We start from the raw sequence: 19,420 nt of genomic DNA, 5'->3' as shown, positions 1-19,420 counted from the left end.
ACTAACCGTCCACTTGCTGCCTGGTCCCCCTCACCCCCACCCCTGCAGCACTGTGTCCCAGCACCGTGACCCCTTACAGTCCCAGCTTTTGTGCACGTACTGTCCCCTCAGGCTCTCTCCATGCTTACATAGCCCTACCCTTAGAGACTTCCCCTTGACCTATTTTGTCACCCTCTTTGGCAAATTTCATGAGAAGGCAGAGAACGTTCTAGGGCGCAGATTCCTACCCTACCATTTGCTCCTTAGCACCCTGCATCCAGCAGCAGCTCCATGCACGCTGTTTAGACTGCTGCCCTGAGCACCATGGGCCTTGCTGGTGCCCAAGCCAAGGGTACCCGCCAAGCCTTAAGCCTGACCTCCCTGGGGAGCTGGACACTGCAGACCTGGCTCTCTGCTTCGGGAAACTGGGTGGCTCTGCAACCCTGAGCCCATGTTCTCCTCTCTGGATGCACATTCTGGCTCAGGTTCTTCTTTGGATCGGGGAAGGCCAGCAGTTGCCAAGGCTTGCTCTCTTCTGCATCCTGTCTTCCGCACACTTGCCCTGTACGCACCCATGGTTTTAGCTACCAGTCTGTGATTCTAAGTCTTCTCGCTTTCCAAACCGAACACCATCAAGCTGCGCCTGGAGCTCCCATAGCCCCTGATCTGCTCCTTCTCATTCTTGCATCTTGGCCAACAGCATCATAGCCACATGTAAGAAAATCCTGTCACCTTCTGTTCCGCATTTCCTGCCCCCACCCCCAGATGGCGCTGAGACCTGGCCCCCTAGGGTGTGGCCCGGGCTTGGCTGTCACTGTCTCTAGCCTGGACTTCCAACTGCCATGATCTCCCACGACTCCGCCCAGTCTCCGACAATGGCCCCTGAAGGAACTTGCAGAACCAGATTTGATCATGTCACACCTTTGCTGAAAACCCTGCCCCCACCCCCCAGGCCATGACTTATCTTTCCATTCTCCTCTCCTATTACTGCCCACAAGTTCCTGTACTCCCAACTGTGTGGACCAGTCTCTGCCCCAAGTGCCCTGGCCCACTGGGCCCATCCATCTAAAGAATCAGCTCAGACGCTCCGATGCCATCTCCTCTGTGTACCTTCCCTCAACTTCCCTGGTTACTCCCATCTCTTAGGTCCTGTCGCTAACAGACATTGGTCAGTGTTTCCATCTCCTGGCAGCCTGTTAGGGCTGCACCAGTGGCTGAGTGTCATCGGACAGCCCCTTTTGGAAGGAGGGAAGGGAGGGAGGGACGCGGGGAGATGCGTAGACTCACGTCTTGGGGCACCTGGATGAAGGCAAAGGCATACTCTGTGGCTTGAGCAGGCAGCACACGAGTGCTGAAGGCAGGTGGCAGGGTCCCCAAGCGGGTGGACGGCAGGATCTCCCTCTGCAGAGGACATGTCAGGCCAAGAGCATTACACACTCGACGCCCCCTTACTCTCACAGGATGACTCCTATGGCCGGGCCTCTGGAATTCTAACTCAGGTCCCCACCACGACTTGCTCCCACTTAGCCCCAGTCAGTGACGCCTTGGGGGAACGTGCCAGGTTGGCCCCTGCAGCAGGCGGGCAGCTGTGGCTCACACCTTCTCAACCTGGGCCCGGGCTTGGCACAGCTGGTGGCTCTACTAAAATGATCAACTTGGTCACTGGTCTCTAACCACGATTTCCGTTTTTCTCCAGTGCCTTCCCTCTGTGACATGGGTACCTTGAATACTTTCCCAGAGGCTAGGGGGAGCTCTGCAGGGAAAGCACACGGAGACAAGGGTTCCGACAGTCCCGCAACGTGGGCAGGACCTCTTTTGTGTATCCCCTGGTGGCAAGTTGGGAGCACGGCCCAACTCTGGGCTTCTGTGCGACCCTTAACACTAGTCCTTGGGGAGAGCGGACAAGCATCGTCACATCTCAGGAGTAGCATGGTTCTGAACTACAACTTTCTCTCCCGCTTGCTGCTGTGCCCACAGGGAATCTCCCAGAATTGTTAACAGACTCCCAGGCCCAGTCCGAGGGGGCTTTTCTCAAGGGTGCTAGTCACTCTGCCCCCTTGTGACTTCCCAGCAAGCCTTGGTTTGGGGATGCGCTGGGGATCAGCACACAAGCACCTGGTCAAGCAAGACCAGGAGCCGTGGGGTGCTGACGGCCTCCACGGGCCCTCTCTTCAAAGAAGCTGGGCAGAAGATGAGAAGCCACGGGTGTGGCTCGGCACTCATCCTTGGGGCCTGGAAAGGAGACTTCAGAGTCCAGTGGCCTGTTCCACCAACAGGAAAGATGCCTACATGCTCACCATTCTGTCAGTCAGGGGTTCAGAGCTCACAGGGACTTGACCTAGGGGACTGCTGTGCTGCGGGCCCCTCCTTTGCCTACTCCTCCACCTCCAGGTCCCCCACACTCACATTGCCATAGTCAATGTAGAAGACGTGCACTTTGGCAGGAGACTCGACTTTTTCCACTCGGGCACGGTACCTGCAACGGCAGCGCAGGCAGAGCTCAAGGCACAGCCCTGACGAGTCCGGCCTCCCTGGAGCCTTAGCGACAGCAGGGCAGGGGCACGACACTTCCCTGCCCAGGGGTCAGGGTGGACACCCACGGGTGTCACAGAGGGCAGTTCTCAGACTCCATGAAGGCCCAGGCTCGGGGCACGGTGGCCCTCATCTAATGGAATCAGAGCACAGCTGGGAGCAGAGGGAGGGAGAAGGGAGCGTGTGGAGCAGATTAATGTGTCCTTGGGGCATAAAGCAACAAGACTAATGACCAGATTGATGTCTGCTGTTTAAAGCGAGCACACTAGACAGCAGCTGTAATTAGCCGGCAGATCTGTCTGGGAGGCCGCGGTAGGGAACACATCCAAGTCACTCCGTCACCCAGGGAAGGCCATGGGCCCTACTCTTGGTAGATCAGACATAGTGACCTTCTTGCAGCCTGTGAGTGCTCCTGCTCATGTCCTAGACAGCTAGGGTGGAGGGTCGGGCGGCTGGTCTGGGCTCACTGAGAACCAGCCTCTGCCCTCCCCGCCCTATGTGACACCATTTTTCCTGTGTGAGGTGAGGGCTGTGTTGGAGAGTCTCAGCCAGGCATGGTTCCCCCAGTAGAGCTTCCCAGAATGAGGAGAGACACCGCTTATACACTCAAGGCTGACTGGGCTGCCAGCAAATCACAGGCCCCAGATGAGCTTGGGCAATGAAGAGGGCCACACCGGAGAGCCGGCCAAGGTCAACCACCACCGCCCAGTGGAAACCAGGTTGCTAAGGCAAATGCCTGAAGTCTACTAGGTAGCTCGGCAGGCCTGTGGTCCTGAGGACAGACTGGCTACCGCTCCTGCTTAAGACTCTTTGCTCCGCTCGGGTCCAAGTGGCTTACCATTCTCCATCGACAAACTTGGCAATGCAGAATTCTCCACGGCGGGGCGCATAGGAACCTTCGACAGGAGGGTGGCTGGCGATGTCATTTCGCATGTTCTCCATCAGCTTCTCCAGCTGGGTGCCTGCAGGGGGGGAAGAGGGAGTGAGCCCTGGGTTGGGGAGCAGGCAAGATGTGGTGTTGTGTAGGGCGCCTCCGGCACTGGCCTGCCCCGTTCCACAGGGAAGTCCCCTGTGGTCTCAGCTCAAGAGGCTCACACTGTCTTCAAAAGTGGGATGGGGACCTGCTGACACTTCAGGCCTCAGAGGCACAGAGTCTTCCTTCCAACCTCAGCTCTCCAGTCCACTGGCCAGGGCTGTGGAAGCTACTGGGAATGTTCCTGGGCTCCACTTAAGGAGGTGGATGAAGCGCGGGGATGTGGAGCAGGGCCAACCAGCCTCGTCCAGGGTGAAGCGGGCCAGCTTACACCTGTTCCTACAAGGACCGGCCTGGGCCACAGAAGTGATGACTGACAGCAGCCACTCTTTGCCAGTGTCTCCCAGGGGCAAACACAGAGATGAACGGCGGGCCCCATACAACCCTGGGCAAGGAAAGGGCCTCAGACTCTGAGCCATGGAAGGTGTGGAGCAACTCAGGGAGCAGGGCCCAATCTCAGTATATTCAAACTTGACTACTCTGACCTTGCTTACCATGTGAAGTACGTGCAAAAGCAAACTTTGGTACTGCCAAGTTGGGGTTCCAACCTCCAGCCCCAACTCAGTGCCCTCTTTGGTTGGGCAGGGAGAGAGTCTTCTTCTCAGTCTGTCCTTCCTGAATCCCGAGTCCCTGCTGCTTGTCAGCTGGTAATACCAGGTTTGGCAACACCCAGGGTCCTCTCCGGTTCCCTTCCTTGCTCCTTTCTGCTGTATAACCCGCCCCCACTCTACTAAGCATCAGTCCCCAGTAACTTCACTTTTCCATCCAACTTGGCCCTGATTCTAGCTCTCCATTAGGCCTGTTGTGCCCCCTTTGCTCTCGGAGGTGAGGGTAGCTGGGTTCGTGGGATGTGGGTATGGGGTTCTTCTTTCCACCTCTGGGGCCCAAAGCCATCCTGTAACAGGTGCCTAACACATGTTGGCTATTGGTACACTTGTCACAGTTGGCCCTGTATGTTCCTTGTCTGGCTTATGTTTCTGCCACTATGCTGTGAGCTCCTTCAGGGCATAGACCATTGCTCACTTGGTTCTGTTTGCTCTTGCAAGGCCTAGAAAATCCCTGGTGCATGCAGGGTATTTAAGAATTCAACTGTATTCGGGGCACCTGGGTGGCTCAATCGGTTAAGCATCTGCCTTCGGCTCGGGTCATGATCCTGGGGTCCTGGGACTGAGCCCCACATTGGGCTCCCTGCTCAGAAGGGAGAAGCAGACTTCTGCACCCCGCCCCGCCTATGCTCTTGCTCTCTGTCAAGTAAATAAAATCTTAAAAAAAAAAAAAAAAAAGAATTCAACTATATTGAAGATGCACTCTACATATGTGCACAAAGATGTGTCCACTCCTGGGCCTCTGCATGGGCCACTGTCCCAGCATTCATGAGCACTGGTCTCAGAACAGGGACTTTTAGGAAGCAGCTGCCCTTCCCCCACCCAGCAGTAAACCCTCTACACAAATTCTTTCTATACTTGGTCTATTTTTATTTTTTATTTTTTTTGCTCCAAGGCAACAGAAGCAGACTTTGCCTCCTGCAAACAGGTCCTTGCACAGAGCCTGGCTGGTCATTTACAGCTAATGGCAATGCTTTCATCATTTCATTAGATCCTTCCTGAAGGCAGGCTTTAATTAAGAGAAGAGACACAGAGCAAGAGGATGTCCCCCAAGAGAGGATGAAAGGTTTCAGAAGAGGGAGGCTGCAGATGCTTAAGTTTATTTTCATGGATTTTATGGAACCAACCGAGTTCAGGTTTTCTCTGGATCCCACTGCAGCCCTACAGGTAGTGTGCCAACAAGGGCCTTATTCCCTTCTCCAATGTTCCAAGAACACATGGTTTCCCCTTTGGTTCCTTTTTTCCTGATTTCCTGCCTTGGCCACCACTCGCTGCAGTGTCCTGGCTCCCTATGGCCGCCAGAGATAGCCAGGCGGGGCACAGGGCATGCAGAGAAAGCCTCTGAGATTACTTGCTGAAGGCCTCGAACCCTCAAGCTCTGTCCCCTGGAGACTTTAGGGACCTATTCTTGTCCAAGGTGGGTCCTACCCCGCAGGATCCAGAGGCCAGGTAGAGCCTGCCAGAGAGCTGCCGTACCTTGGGCAGGGTCTTCTTTGAGTTTCCTTTTCCCTGAGCTTCCTGAGGCCCCTTCTTTCTGACTCCTGTGCTCAGAAACAGCTCTCCTTCCTGCCTGGACCACCACTGAAAGACTCCTTTCTTCATCACACCACCCAGACCTGGCGGTGCTGGGCCACTTTTTAGCAGGATTGCAGCTGACCTCAAGGGAACTTAATCTTGAAGGCTCATCAGCCCATCTCTACCCCTCCCTGGCTCTTTCCCTTCCCAAGTAGAGCCAGCCCAGAGCTCGGGAAGGTTGGTTTTTCTTGGTGAACTGACATGGCCACAGACCAGCTGCCTGGAAAACGTCATTAGAGGGAAGTGGTTGAGATGAGGCTGATGATCTGGAGAGGCCTTGATGGGGGGGGGGCACCAGGGGCTGGACTAGTCACAGCCTGCCACCCATGGGGCTGCCTCGAGTGCCAGTGACATCTTCAGGCCTCTCTGCCTTGCAAGGATCTGGCTCCTTGGACCCAGAGGCGGCTTGAAGAGCTTTTTCCTCTGCCCTCAACTAAAATGGTTCCCTGCACAGGGTGTCAAGGAGAGGAGGGAGGGAAGGGTAGAGAGAGCAAAGGGAGTGGAGGTGGGAAGTTGAGCCACAGTGTACCGCCCTTGAGGGCAGGAGGAAGGAGGAGGATGGAGACAGAGGGTCCTTCAGAGAGACTGCCCGAGAATGACTTCCCCTAGAGTGCCGCCTGTTTCCATGGCAACTGGCTACCACTCAGGGCTATGGTAACCTCGAGAGAAGAGAAACCCCAGAGAAAAAAGCCCAGGCTCCTCTCCTCCTGCTGCCTTCCCAAGGAAGCTGAGGGGGAGGAGGGTTAAGTAATGCTGGTTTGTACTTCCTGACCACATAGAGACAATCTGTTCCTTGCTTCCTGATAGACTCTGAGGGCTACAAATCCCCATGCCTAACCCAGCCTGGGCTATCTGAGAGCAAAACAATTCTCCAAGAATCTCAGAGTACCACCCAGACAAGACGGGTTACTTCATTAGCCCTCAGAGGCCCAGCTAAGCCTCGCCTACTCCAGGGCCCATCTGCAGTTCATGAAATGACTGAGGGCCAGGGCTGGGGTAGCAGCCATAGGCTATCGGGGAGAGGCCCCTGGGAGCTGGGGGCTGTGCCCTGCCCTCCCACTGAACCGAGGGGCTTCTGGAGGCAGGGTGGGCCAGCGTACTCACCGGTCTCCACATCCTGCACATAGAAGTGCAGGTCATCAGTGATCTCGGTCACGAACACCGGCTTGTAGCTGGCCGAGCGCTCCTTCTCCTCCAGCACGGGCACCACCTCTTCCACGGGCTGCTCCTCATAGTGGGCCCAGACCTGCACGTGTGGTCAGCAAAGGGGGCGGGGATTAGGAAGTGAAGCCAGCCAGAACATGGGATGGGGGCTTTGGGCAAGTGGGGTCACCCCTGGGGTGAGTGTGGGGGTCACCAAAGGACACTCACATCACACTGAGCTGAGCCCCTAGAACTCTCCTACTTCTGAGTGGGTAAGGAGACTGCTATGAAGTTCTTCTGATCAATCAGTTCTCAAATTTGGGCAGGGATCGGGGTGCCTGGGTGGCTCAGTCGTTAGGCGTCTGCCTTCAGCTCGGGTCATGATCCCAGGGTCCTGGGATCGAGCCCCGCATCGGGCTCTCTGCTCGGCAGGAAGCCTGCTTCTCCCTCTCCCACTCTCCCTGCTTGTGTTCCCTCTCTTGCTGTGTCTCTCTCTGTCAAATAAATAAAATCTTTAAAAAAAAAAAAAATTTGGGCAGGGATCAGAAGCAATGGTGGAGCTTATTAAAAATGCTGGAACCTGGGTCCCAGTACAGGTCTACCAAGTTAGGATCTGTTATAACTGCACTCAGAGGAAGTAAAACAAGCCACAGCAGGCTCCCAGGCAATCCTCATGCACCCCAGAGTGTGAGAACCTTGGTGTTGCTGCGGTTCTGGGTCCCCACCTCCCTCCCCCGACACCACTCTGCAGGGGTCACTCTGAACTCTCCAGGCCCTCACACTGTCCAGGGCCATGGTGCTCCTGAGGCTCTCCAAAAGTGACAGCCCTGGGCTGTGGAGGGGCGGGCTCGTCACTGTTCAAGAATGCCTTGTCTCAGCAACTTCTCTGTCTTCACCTCAATCAGGTTGCTCTGACCCTAGCTCAGAAGCCCACCCTCGCCTTTCCCTTCCTCCCCTGGCCCTGCACTGTCAGGCCCACAGCAGCTCAGAAGCTGATTTGATGTGACAGCATGTCAAGTCCAATACTGCGGCCAGGAGATTATCCCAGTAGTGAAGCCTGTCAGAGCAGCCTGTCCAGCTGAGCCCCGAGAAGGGGGTGAGGGACGGGACCACACACGGAGTCTCACAGACACGTAAGAACAGGGGGGTGATAAAAGTACTAGCCAAAACTTACATGCTTCCTAGGTGCCAGGTGCCGTTCTAAACATTCTCTAAGTAGTAACTCACTGAATCCTCACGACAACCCTTTGACTAGGTATTAACATTACCCTGTTTTACAGACGAGGAACCTGAGGCACCCAGGCTTGCTAGAAGCAGTGGAACCAGGATCTGAACCCAGGTCTCTGGGTGCTAGAGATCTTCGAGAGGGCATTTTGACATTGACTGGGCCTCTAGAGACAGAGGGCAGCACTGAGCAGTGGGAAAAGTTGTGGGTGGGAGATGTGGGCTCCTGTCCTTTAATTTGATGTTTGACTTCGGTCAAGCCATATGCCTCCTGCATCTCCTTTTCTTCCCTTGCAAGACGAACTAGTCTGACCCCATGATCACTCAGCTGACCCACAGGTCCCTGGACAGCACATGGAAGCAGCCGAAGGGCAGGAATGTCAGAATTACCGCACCTCCTTGGGTCACACCTGCAGAGGCCATGCTCCTGCCTTTAATGTGGTGTATTCTTCCACTAGAAGGGGAGGCCAGGGCCCTGAGAACTGGGATGAGCAACAGGGGCTGAGCCTGGGCGAGGCCGCCAGAGAGTGGCTGAGGGGGATGGGAGAGACATCGCCTGGGTACAAACCTCTGCCAGCCTCACCTTCTGCCTTTTGGGGCTGGACTCTAACCCAAACAGCTCCTGATCTCTCTCACCTACTCCGCACACACGTCCCACCACAGCTACTTCCCTCCTCACTAGCATCCAGACACCTCTGCTTTCCACATGCCCAGGCCTGGTGGCCACAGGAAAGGAGGCAGTCAGCTCAGAGACTCCTGCCGAAGGGGGTCTCTAGCTTTCGGACTTCCTTGTGAAAGGGCCTCTTCAACCAGAGGCCATGGCATAGACTGCTGAGGGCACTTTGGGGGACGGCCACAGTGACTTCTGGTTCTAAGGCCTACCTCCTGTTGAGGTAGGCTTTCTCCCTGGGCTCCGCTAGTTGGAAGCTCCCCAGGGCAGTGACTACTCAGTCGGTCGCTCCTAGCCACCCTGGGATCCGTGTAGATGGGACTCTCACTGCTGCTGAGACACAAGACTGTCGGCACTGCCTTAAATGAGCTGAAGCCAAGTGCTCCCCCCCCCCCCGCCCCCCGTCTGTCCTCTGCTCCCTGCTCCAGCAGCACCTCCCCTCCCATCTGTCTGCATATCCCCCCCACCCCACCCCTGGTCAGTGGGCCCTTCACCCGCCCACCTCGCTCTTCTTGCTCCCTACCTTTCCGGCACCCAGGCAGCACATCAGAGAAACAAGGCCCCGCGCTTGCTCCAGAGGGGGCCTGAGGCTGGGAGCAGTTCTGGGCTCCATCCTAACCCCGCCCTGCCTCCCTGCACTGTGGGGAAGGAGGCTCCTCAGCAGTGTTGATGAACTGGGAACAGACTGACAGGGTGAGAGCAGAAACTGCTAATGACTCCTCAAGCGAGCGCCTTGGGCGACAGCATCAGGTTTCCTCCTGGGGGAGAAGGGTGGAGCTCCTCCTCTGGCTGGCTCAGGTGGCCAGCAAGCTCGAGGTCAAGGATGCTGCAAACAAAAGCCTCGGGGATGGCCCGCAGGCCTCTAGCTCCCACCAGGAGGGGAGTAGTGGGGCCAGTCCTGTGACAAGGTCCCACAGCTCACTGGGTGGTAGAAGGGGTACAGTAGGGGAGGGAGGGCAGTCCTGGTGCCTGCCACCTGTGGTTCCCATCTTTGGTCCTCAATAAGCCACCCAATATTCCTGGAGGAGGCGGGGATAACCCAGCATTAGCCTCCTGTAAAGGAAGGGGAGGGCCCAATCAGCATCTTTGGGAGGAGAGGAGTCTGCAGGGCAGAATGAGTCTGCAGGGCAGAATGAGGCCTAGCAGGGAGGCAGCTCAGTTCTCAAAGCTGGGAAGCCAGCATTGCTGCCTCCCAAGGTGAGAAGACACCAGAAGCATGAGGTGGCCAAACGGTACGACATGGAGAGCTGCTCCTCAGATAAAGGAACTCCATTTCTAAGAAAGGCTGGCTTGGACCCTCAAATAGGAGAGCCCTGCAGCTTTCCTTCGGGAGATGGAGGTGACCATCTATTCCTGGGGACTTGGCTACCAGCGGCCCTGGCAAGCTGGTAAATGCAGCCTGACTACGTGGCTTCTTGCTGGGAATGAGAAGGTCAGCTGAGAGCCTGGCCCACCCTTAGAACAAGGGCACATCTTGCCCATATTGGCTTCTATTGCCCTTCTGCAGAACTGGGGCAGAGAGGGGACAGACACACTGGCAGGCACATGCCAGAAAGGTGCCACTTCCCCACAGCCGTCCCCAGCCCTCTCTCAGCTCAGATCCCTGACAAGGAGCTTGTCTTTGCGAATTCCCAGGGGGTGCTCCTCGGCCTGGACCCATGGGTGATGACAAGGAAAACCCAAAGACCCCTTCCAGGGAGAACAGTCACTGTGCGCACACAGATTCAGTGCCTTAGGGCTCTCCCCGCAGGCTCTGGGCAGATGGAGGAGCTGGGAAAAGACCTGCATGGCCAAGATGCTGAGCAGAGGATGGGACTCTGGAGCTGGGAAGGCTCTTGGCCTTCGGAGGAGCCAAGCCTGAGCTGGGCCTCAGCGGCAGGGCCCAGGGATGCGGGGAAGAGCCACCCAGGAGGGCTCAGCTTTGCTCTGGGGCCACCTCCAGGCTGCATTAGTGTGGAAAGGCCTTTCCCAGACAGCTCCTCTGATTCGTGGCAGGGTCTGTGTTCAGTCTGGGGGCCAGGATGGCACTGTGTCCTGGGGCGGGGCTCCTCTGTGACCCCTCCGTGACCCTGGCTACAGACCCAAGTGGGGAATGAGCAAGGAAAGCAGCTCCCTTATCTGCTCCATTGCCGCTCTGTCATGCCAGTTCCTGTCCTGCCCGGGTCCTCTCTACATTGCGAGGCCAGACATCACAGGCTGTCTCTCCTCCTGTCCTCACCCATCCCTGGCCCTCCCTCTTCCCTGCACTTTCTCCCCAGGGAGCCCCAGATCCTCCTCCTGGCAGGAGATGGGGGATGTGGACCGAGGCTCCGTTGGCTGCAGGCTTTCCTTTCTAAATCCTATTTAATATCGCTGCTCAGGAGGCTCCAAGGGCGGGGCTGGCATGGGGCCAGGGTGGTAGAGGCCTTCAAGCTCGCAGTGGGGAAGGCAAGCTCAATAAAAGGCAATCAATGGCCAATGCAGCCCGGCCCAGGGCCGGGCTGGGGCAGAAGGGAGGCTGGGGGAGGGAGGGCAGTCCTGGTGCCTGCCACCTGTGGCTCCCATCTTTGGTCCTCAGAGCCACCCAATATTCCTGGAGGAGGCGGGGATAACCCGGCATTAGCCTCCTGTAGAGGAAGGGGAGGGCCCAATCAGCATCTTCAGGAGGAGAGGAGTCTGCAGGGCAGAATGAGTCTGCAGGGCAGAATGAGGCCTAGCAGGGAGGCAGCTCAGTTCTCAAAGCTAGGAAGCCAGCATTGCCAGCTACCCTCAGAGGGACCCGCTCACAAATGCACACACACAGAATCACATTCCCCAAAGACTTCGGCATGCTCCTAGTCTCACAAAATCCCTCAGTATTACCTTTCCTAAGTTAGCTCACACGTACCACCGTGACCTCTTAACCCCACACGTGCCTGTCTCTGGACAGCGAAGGCAGCCCTCCTGGGGTCACAAGCGAGGCAAGGTTGGAAATCCTGGGGACACCTCAGATATGCGGTTTGTTGTCCTCCAGCTGGCTACCAAATTCTCGGGAGTCCAGCCAACTCTGAAGGGTGCTGCAGTGCTCCGCACATGCTGCTCCTGGGAACCAGCCCCACCAGGAGCGGCAAGCCACGCTAGGTTCTGCCAGGACCCTTGAAGAGGATGGGATGTGCAGGAGAGGGACCTAGGAGGCAGGCAGGGCCTCGCGCTGAGAGTAGCGCACTGCATTTTAATTGTACTGGAATAAAAACATGCAGCCTGTGTTAAGTAATTAATTACTGATGATTACTCCTCACCATCATCATGTGGTACCAGTGAAATGATGACTTGGGCTCTTTTAGACAAATGCACCGTGTAGTAAACAGGGATGCCCAGTGTAACACCCAGCAAGGCACCCATCCTTCCACCTCAGGCCACATTCCCCTCCCTGTCTTCTCCTGGGTCCCTCTAGGGTCTCGAATCCCAGAGAGCAGACCCTGGGGGCAAAGACCCTTTCAGAATCTGAGCCTCAGGGGCCAGTGTTTTCCACACTGACCCCCAGCTAATTCTTCAGTGAAGGTTCAGCCCTTTGCACACAAGGCCCCAGCACCACGTCTGCTCCTTCCTCTGCAGCAAGCAGAGGACACGGGGGTGGCAGCCTTAAGTTCAGCTGTCACCAAGAGGAAACCCAAGAGGAAGCTCCTTTGTGGTAGGAGCTAAGGTTGCCCCCTCCCTGTCACTCTAGGAAGACGGGACTTAATGTGAGCAGAATTGGAACAAGGGTGGAAGCCTCCTTAGAGGCCCTCATTGTGGCCTAATCCTCCAAGGCATGAACAGTCCCTTTCACCCTGTCCCAAGCTTTTTGGGTGACCTCTCCCTAGAGTTCTTCCACCCCCATTAGGGTTGGTCACCTGCCCTCATCCCCAGGGGATGGGAAGTAAAGGTAGAGAGAGGCAGGCAGGTGTCCCTGGGCCTGGTCCCTGAGGGAAGACAGCCGGGAAGAGGCTGAGTGAGGAGGTGGCTGCTCTGGGTTGGAAGAGAATGAGGAGCCTTGGGGCCCTGAAGCCCCCTACTCCTCTTGGCAGGTGTCTGGGCCTTGGCTCTGGGAGGCGAGTTGCAAGCCAGATGGCTGCCCCATGGGGAAGGAAACGTTTATTCCTGGAACAAATTTATGGCTCAGCACGGCTGTCCCATGAAATCCTCCTCAAGCTCAGAGAAGCCCTGACAAATTGGTGGCCGGCTGATTTATCCCCATTATCAGGGCCAGGCTGTAAGTCAGTGGCGACAGGCTGAGGCAGGGGGTGCCAAGCCCAGCTCCCACCACCAAACCACCGGGTTCCTTAATTGTCCATTTGTTTCCAAGAGCTGCTTTCCAACCCACCCCCCTTGTCTTTTCAATGCAGTGCCTGCAGAGACTGATGGGCTATAAATCTGTTGTCCTAACAGCTTTATGCATCTCCTGGGGCAGCTTCCAAAATGGGTCTCCCTGCAGGGCCCTGTGAAGGAAATTCAGAAGTAGGCTGCAGGTCTCCCGGGTGCTCTGAGGGCACCAAAGAAGGGCTGGGGCTGGTGAAGGGACAACTCCCCAGTCTCTTGCTCACCAGAGCCCCCCGTACTTCCCGTCATTGCTCTCATTGCTCCAAGGTCACCTTCCAGACACCGTTCTGCTCTACCAGGTCCACCAGAGCAGGCCTATGGTTGAGGATGCCTAAGCTCGCAGCCTCTCCCTTGGTCATGTGTGGTTCCTGATGTGGGGTCTGAGACCAACACCAACCAGGGCCCCTCAGGTGGGGGATGACGAAACCGCTCTGTCCACTGTGTGGTGTTTTGGGGGAGGGGCGGGAAGGCGAGAAGAAGTCCGAGGTCCGGGGTGGCACCCGCCTCCTCCCCAGCCAGGCCCAATTCCACACAGGTACCTTCTCTTTCTTCTGCTTGGCGGCCTCCTCAGCGGACAGCAGGGATTTGTAGTAGGAGCTGCGCTCAGCAGTGAAGTGGACCTTGGAGAGCGCGTGCTCCACCAGCAAGACGGACAGGTTGGCGCTGTCGATGTGCAGCCAGCCGATGAAGTTGCCGGCCTTGTCCATGCTTTCCACCTCCACCTCTACCTGGGGAACAGAAAAGGGGGTGTCAGCCTGCCACCTGACAGGGGCTCATTAGGCACGAAGAGCAGGAGCTTGCTGGGGCTCCAGCACTGCTGACCCTCTTAAAACCCTTCACTTCAGTTCTGTAAGTGGGATCTACGCTTTCTAGCCTCTCACACCCCAGAACCATCCTTACGGAAACGTCACTGACCAAGCAACTTCAAAATTCCCCTCTTCTCAGATCTTTTGGCAGAGAGCTACTAGGGTAAACTCGGCTCCCCTCAGCTTAAGCGAGGAAGTCTGCGTTAGCCGTGTGTGTGTGTGAGTGCAGCCTGGGGGTCAGGAGTGACAGAAGCAGCAGACATAGCTCCGGGAACATCCCACTCTTCTTCAGCTCCCACCCACCCACCCCAGCTCGTCTAGGAAGACAGGCAGGTCCCAGGAGCAAGGCAATCCCCGGGGCGACGGGCGCACAGCTGACGGAATTAGTGCTCAACAAAGGTAATGAAAGTGGCTGGATGGAAGCCAGGTGAAGAGAGGAGGGAAGGGGGCATGTGGGCAGAAGGATGCGAGCAGGAAGTGCACAGGAGGGCGGTTAGGGGGTGACCCCAGCAGAAGGCTGCCCCTGACAGGGTGCCATCACTGCTGGAAGCCCAGTCCTTGGGGCGTGTGCTGTGGCTGAACCTCAGAACCCTCAGGAACCCCTGCGGGGCTCACGAGCTTCTGAGCTTCCTCCACGGAGAGCCTCCCCGAGACCCGGGACCCCAGACACAGCACTGACTCCGCTCCTCCAAGAGGGTGGCCTTGGTGCCACGGCCCTTATGGTGGCTGATCAGCTCCCACCTCATGGCCCAGGGTAAATTTCTTCTTTGAACCTCTTTCTCTGCTAAAGGGGCTTGTAAAAATCTCTGCTGCCAAATATGAAAACTTGTATTAATTTAAACAGCTTCAAGCTCAATTAAGCAATAAAATCAATGTCTAAATACCTGGGAATTCTCTGAAGGTTGGGTTGGAGCCTGCGGCAGCAGCCTAGAGCAGAGGGTTAGAGAGGCAAGGGTAGGGAGGTGAGCGGGGAACCACGTGGGTGACAGGACACCCCTTAAGTAGACAGGGGGCTTGGGCATGTGGAGAGAAGGCAGCAGGGAGAAAAAGAAGGGGCAGGACCAGGGAGGCAGGGCCCCTGCTTCTCCCTATTCTTTAACACCCTCTTCCTACTTAAGGCTTACAGTTAACCCTTCGAGTGGAAATGCAAGTTCAACAATGCCTGAGGTTGGGGTGTGACCCATAAGCAGATATGAAGAATTTATTAGAGCTAGATAAAAAAGATACTATATAGGTCCATTCCAAGTCGATTCCATTGGCGGGTACATAGGTCCCCCATTCCTGGATCTCTTATCTTTTACTGTGTTAGCAGCCAAGTGCCCTTTCCCTAAAACTGATGGCTGCCCTGCTTGGGCACAAGACCTCCTTCCAGTTCCGAGAAGCCTGTGCTGGGCCAATGCGGTTGTGACAAGAAGCTTGAGGGCCACCTGCATCATTGCTCTTGGCACTGGACTGCTAGGATGGAGGCGAGCACCTCAGAGGCGGGTTGATGAAGTACCCGGCAGGTACAATCACGCTCATCCCGGAAGGTGCCCACACTCAGGCCTCACCCCACCTAGCAAACCCCCAATCCACACCTCACCTCGGAGGCTACCAACCAGATGCCGGCCTCTCAAGGGCACGTACAAGTGGTAGACTCCGGCGACTGGTAGCCATGCCTGGGGTCACTGCCAACTCTCTTGGCAGGTGGGCACTGCCTTCACACTTACCCAGCCTCTCCCTGCCTGCAGTCGCTATGTTAACTTGGGCTTGACAAGTCCCTGGGCCCAGCCAGCTGCAGAGGAAAGAAATCTCTAGCCTTGGGCACTGCCCTCCCGCTGAATCCATCTCGGGTTATAGAGGGAGATAAAGCTGTAGCCTGGGAGTCTCTGCTTCCCCTTTTATTATGGCTGCTGCAAACACAGTGATTTCTCGAAGGCACTCAGGGGAAGGTGGGCTGGGCTCAGTGAAGGGATGGGGCTACTCCAGAGTCTCTTGGCTTGTGGCCTCTCTAGCCAAGCCCTGTGCTGTGTCTATCCTTTTGGGCACACAGAACCCAATTTGAAGACTGTCTTAACCCTTCTCTAGTTCTGGGAGAGTTTCACAGTGAGCAAGCAGAGGGTTAAGCATGGTGCTCCTAGGCTGGTATGTGTGTTCATTGTTCATCATGGTTCTTTTAGATTGATTGCCAGGAATTTGTGGCTTGACTATAACATTTTGTGGGCCGATGTCTGTATATGCTCTATTTCTCTGATCAACTTGAAGACTTGGGTTTTTTATATTTTTCTCTCTCCCTCTTTTTTTAAAAAGATTTATTTATTTGAGAGAGAGAGAGTGTGCGTGTGTGTGTGTGTGTGTGTGTGTGTGTGTGTGTGAGCGAGCGAATGGGGGTAGGGGCAGGGCGAGAGGGCGAGAGAATCCTCAAGCAGACTCCCCACCGAGCGGGAAGCCTGACTCGATCCCAGAACCCTGAGATTATGACCTGAGCCAAAGTCAAAGGCTTAACCGATTGAGCCACCCAGGCACCAATATTTTCTCTTAATTGAAAAAATACATATAAACACATACTCCTATAGAGATATACAGATACAGTTGATTCTTGTTATTTGTGATGTTCTATAAAGTCACCATGAACACTGAATTAGTGAATCCTGAACCACTGCTCCCAGGGGAAACACAGGATTAGGTTCTTGCAAGACTCTACCAATTTACCAATACATAACCACCTTCTGTGCATGTTTTTGCTTAAAGACACCTTATTTAATATATACTGATGATTCATTACCATTGAACTCATGGCCAACAGCACTAGAACTCATGCCTGAATAAAGCTTCTTTAACATGTGTATTTTCTCCCTAAGGCACATCACAGCCTTCCTGCACTTAGGAGCACTAGACAGCACTTCAGCACTCTGCTTGGAGGCCATTTTAAACTGCAAAATCACCAAGAAAAAGCACACATCAAAAAAAGGGGAAAACGTGGCACTAAGGAGACGACAAAAAGGACACTTGTTTATGGATGAGAGCTGAAACAAGAAGGTAGAGCACCGCCTTTTGCAACCTCAGCTGGGAATGTGCTCACCTGGAGACTCAAATTGTTCACCACTCTGCACATCCACAAATGATCAAAAATTACCGAGTACTGATTTGGGGCTACAAATACATTTTAGTAAGTGAACTCGCAAATATGGAATCGTATATAATGAGGACTGACTAATAGAGACCCACGGAGAGCTATTTCCTACAAGTTTGCCTCAAACTGAAGACAGGAGTTATGGGAGGCTCATTCTTGTCAGATACACAAGAAACCTCTTCTGGGTTCTTTCTGCCTGTTGTAATCATTAATGAGGCCCACTACTCACCAAGTGTTGTGTGAACTGCGAAGTGCTCTACAGTATTGCTACTTGTCTCCTCAGCAGCGCGGAGTGTTTCAGGGAGAGATCTGGACTCAACAGCTTCCCTTGGGAGGCCTCCTACGGTGGCATGTGACACCCGGGAGTTCAAGCCTTGGGTGACTACCAGGGGCTGCCCGAATGTCTGATTTGTGTGCAGGCCTTTGGTGTGTGCACACGCGAGCTGATATGGCCTTGAGGACACCACAGAAGGTGTGGACACGTGGACACAAGCAGTGTCAGCAGGCAAGAGATGGAGGCTCTTCTCATCAATGCTCACGTTGAAGCTAAGACCTAGGAAAACAGCGCTGAGGGGAGGAGAAGGGGGCCGTGGCGCCCCCGGCCAGGGATGAAGCAGCAGGCAGCCCAGCTGCCTCAAGGTCAGACCCGCTGCTCCCCGCTCCTCCCCCCTCCTTGCGGCGCCTGCTGCCTCACTGTGCACCCCTGCCCATCTGGCCAGCCGCCAGCATCTCTTGCCCTGGGGGCAGACAGAGCGGGTGGGGATTCTGACATCCCAACTAGGCCCTGTGGGCTGAGCTCTTTCAGCTTCACCACCACCTTCCTGTGAAGGCTTCCCTACTCCACCCCCAAGTCAATCACCCCCTGAACACCTATGGGCTCCCCCAGCCTTTGGCACTGAGGGGACAGCGTATAGCACAGAAGTTCAGAGCACACACTGTGGAGCTAGACTGCCTCGGTTCAGATCCACCTACCAACTACATGACCTCTGCCAATCCCTTACCTTCTCTGTGTCTCTGCTGTCAAGTTGCAATTGCAATATTCCCTATCTCAGAGGATTTGTTACGATTAAATGACCTAATAGAAAAATACAAAGCACTTACAAGAGCACTGGATACATAAACGCTTCATTGTTGTCAACAGTTATTTCACTTCCTAATGTCCTCATTCTCCAACTAGACTGTCAGCTCCACGGGGAACAAAGCTTATTCTACACTCCGAATCCTCCCCAGAGCTGGGTCCACTGACTGGGCAGGGAGGTGGCAGGAAGAGCACGGATCTTGTAGTCAGACAGACTTGGGTTCATATCCTAGCTCTGGCCGTGAATTTCTGGGAAGTCATATGACCTTTCTCTCTAGCCAGTTTCCTTCTCCATAAAACGAGAAGCAGGTCCTACATTTTAGAAGAAGTAACATAAAACTGCTTCCTCTTCCCTTCATCTCATACTGGCCAGCAGCGGCCCTGCTCAGGCTGAGCTCCGTCCCCTTAACTCTCCCCGCAAACCTAGAAAAGCTCTGGGCTTCTTAAACCCTGGTGGCCTCATGCAAAATACAGAATGGAGGGAAGGCAAGTGGGAAAAGCTAATGTGTGACTGTCCTCAAACCCAGCTGAGCAAGCAGATGCCTTTCTGCTCAGCAGAGGGGGGTCCTTCTCCACCACAGAGCCAAAGGTGGGGGGCGGGGGGAGTGCAGCCCAGCCAGCCGTGCCCAGTCTGAGAGCAGCTAGGCACACTGGACTCCGCCTGTCTGCGGGCTGGGGCAGCCAGCGGGCCCTGCTTCCTCACAGTGGGACACGTCCTCCTGCTCCCAAGCACATTAATGTGCCACTAATGAAATTGTTCTGGCTTATTTACCAAATTAATACAAACGGCACAGGCTGTTAATTTGCATGTTTCCTAATTACTGAGGAAGAGCTCCCGTGCCCAGGCAACACACACACACCTCAGTGCCCACCCAGACGGGCTGTGGGTGGGTGAGGAAGGGGAGAAGGGAAAGGAGGAGAGGGGAGAACCTGAGCAGCCCCTAGCTCACTCTCCATGGCTGGGAACACAGGAGGGAGGGAAGGTGTGGTGGCCATGAATTTGTTTCACTGCCTGTAGTCCTTTCCTTAGTGGGCTGGACTGCCTTGGCCTCCAGAAATATACTCAGTCCCTGTCCTGCTCCCCTCCCCACATGCTCCTTCTTTCCCTTGTCTGGATTCTGTCCAGTTTCTTCACTTAGGAACTACTTCAATCGGGCAGGCAGTGGGGTCTGAGTCATTCTCCTCTCTAGGCAGCGTGGCACATTCTGGGCCTGGGCTAAGTGCAGGGCCAGATCGGTGCAAGGGGTCACAGGAAGGGAAGCGAAAGTCAGGCAGGGGATGAGGGTCTTACAGATACTACTCCTCTCTCTCAACTTGTCCTGGCCTTTCCCAATCAGCCTGCAGAG

General features: G+C 55.4%; 1 protein-coding gene across 1 annotated transcript in view; it reads right to left on the bottom strand.

Annotated features, from left to right (window-relative positions):
* SND1 (staphylococcal nuclease and tudor domain containing 1) overlaps nucleotides 1-19,420 on the bottom strand; it is a 394,531-nt gene that overhangs the window by 2,836 nt on the left and 372,275 nt on the right. Inside the window, exons 19-23 of the mRNA XM_044920011.1 lie at nucleotides 13,618-13,806; nucleotides 6,829-6,970; nucleotides 3,350-3,473; nucleotides 2,386-2,455; nucleotides 1,267-1,380 (exon numbers count right to left, since the gene is read on the bottom strand). Of these exons, the coding sequence (XP_044775946.1) occupies nucleotides 1,267-1,380; nucleotides 2,386-2,455; nucleotides 3,350-3,473; nucleotides 6,829-6,970; nucleotides 13,618-13,806 (639 nt within the window). The remainder of the gene's footprint in view (nucleotides 1-1,266; nucleotides 1,381-2,385; nucleotides 2,456-3,349; nucleotides 3,474-6,828; nucleotides 6,971-13,617; nucleotides 13,807-19,420) is intronic.

Source organism: Neomonachus schauinslandi, chromosome 12 (genome assembly GCF_002201575.2).
Source record: "Neomonachus schauinslandi chromosome 12, ASM220157v2, whole genome shotgun sequence".
Classification (NCBI taxonomy): Eukaryota; Metazoa; Chordata; class Mammalia; order Carnivora; family Phocidae; genus Neomonachus; species Neomonachus schauinslandi.
The sequence above is the reverse complement of the archived record's forward strand: the minus strand, read 5'-3'. Positions and strand labels throughout refer to the sequence as shown.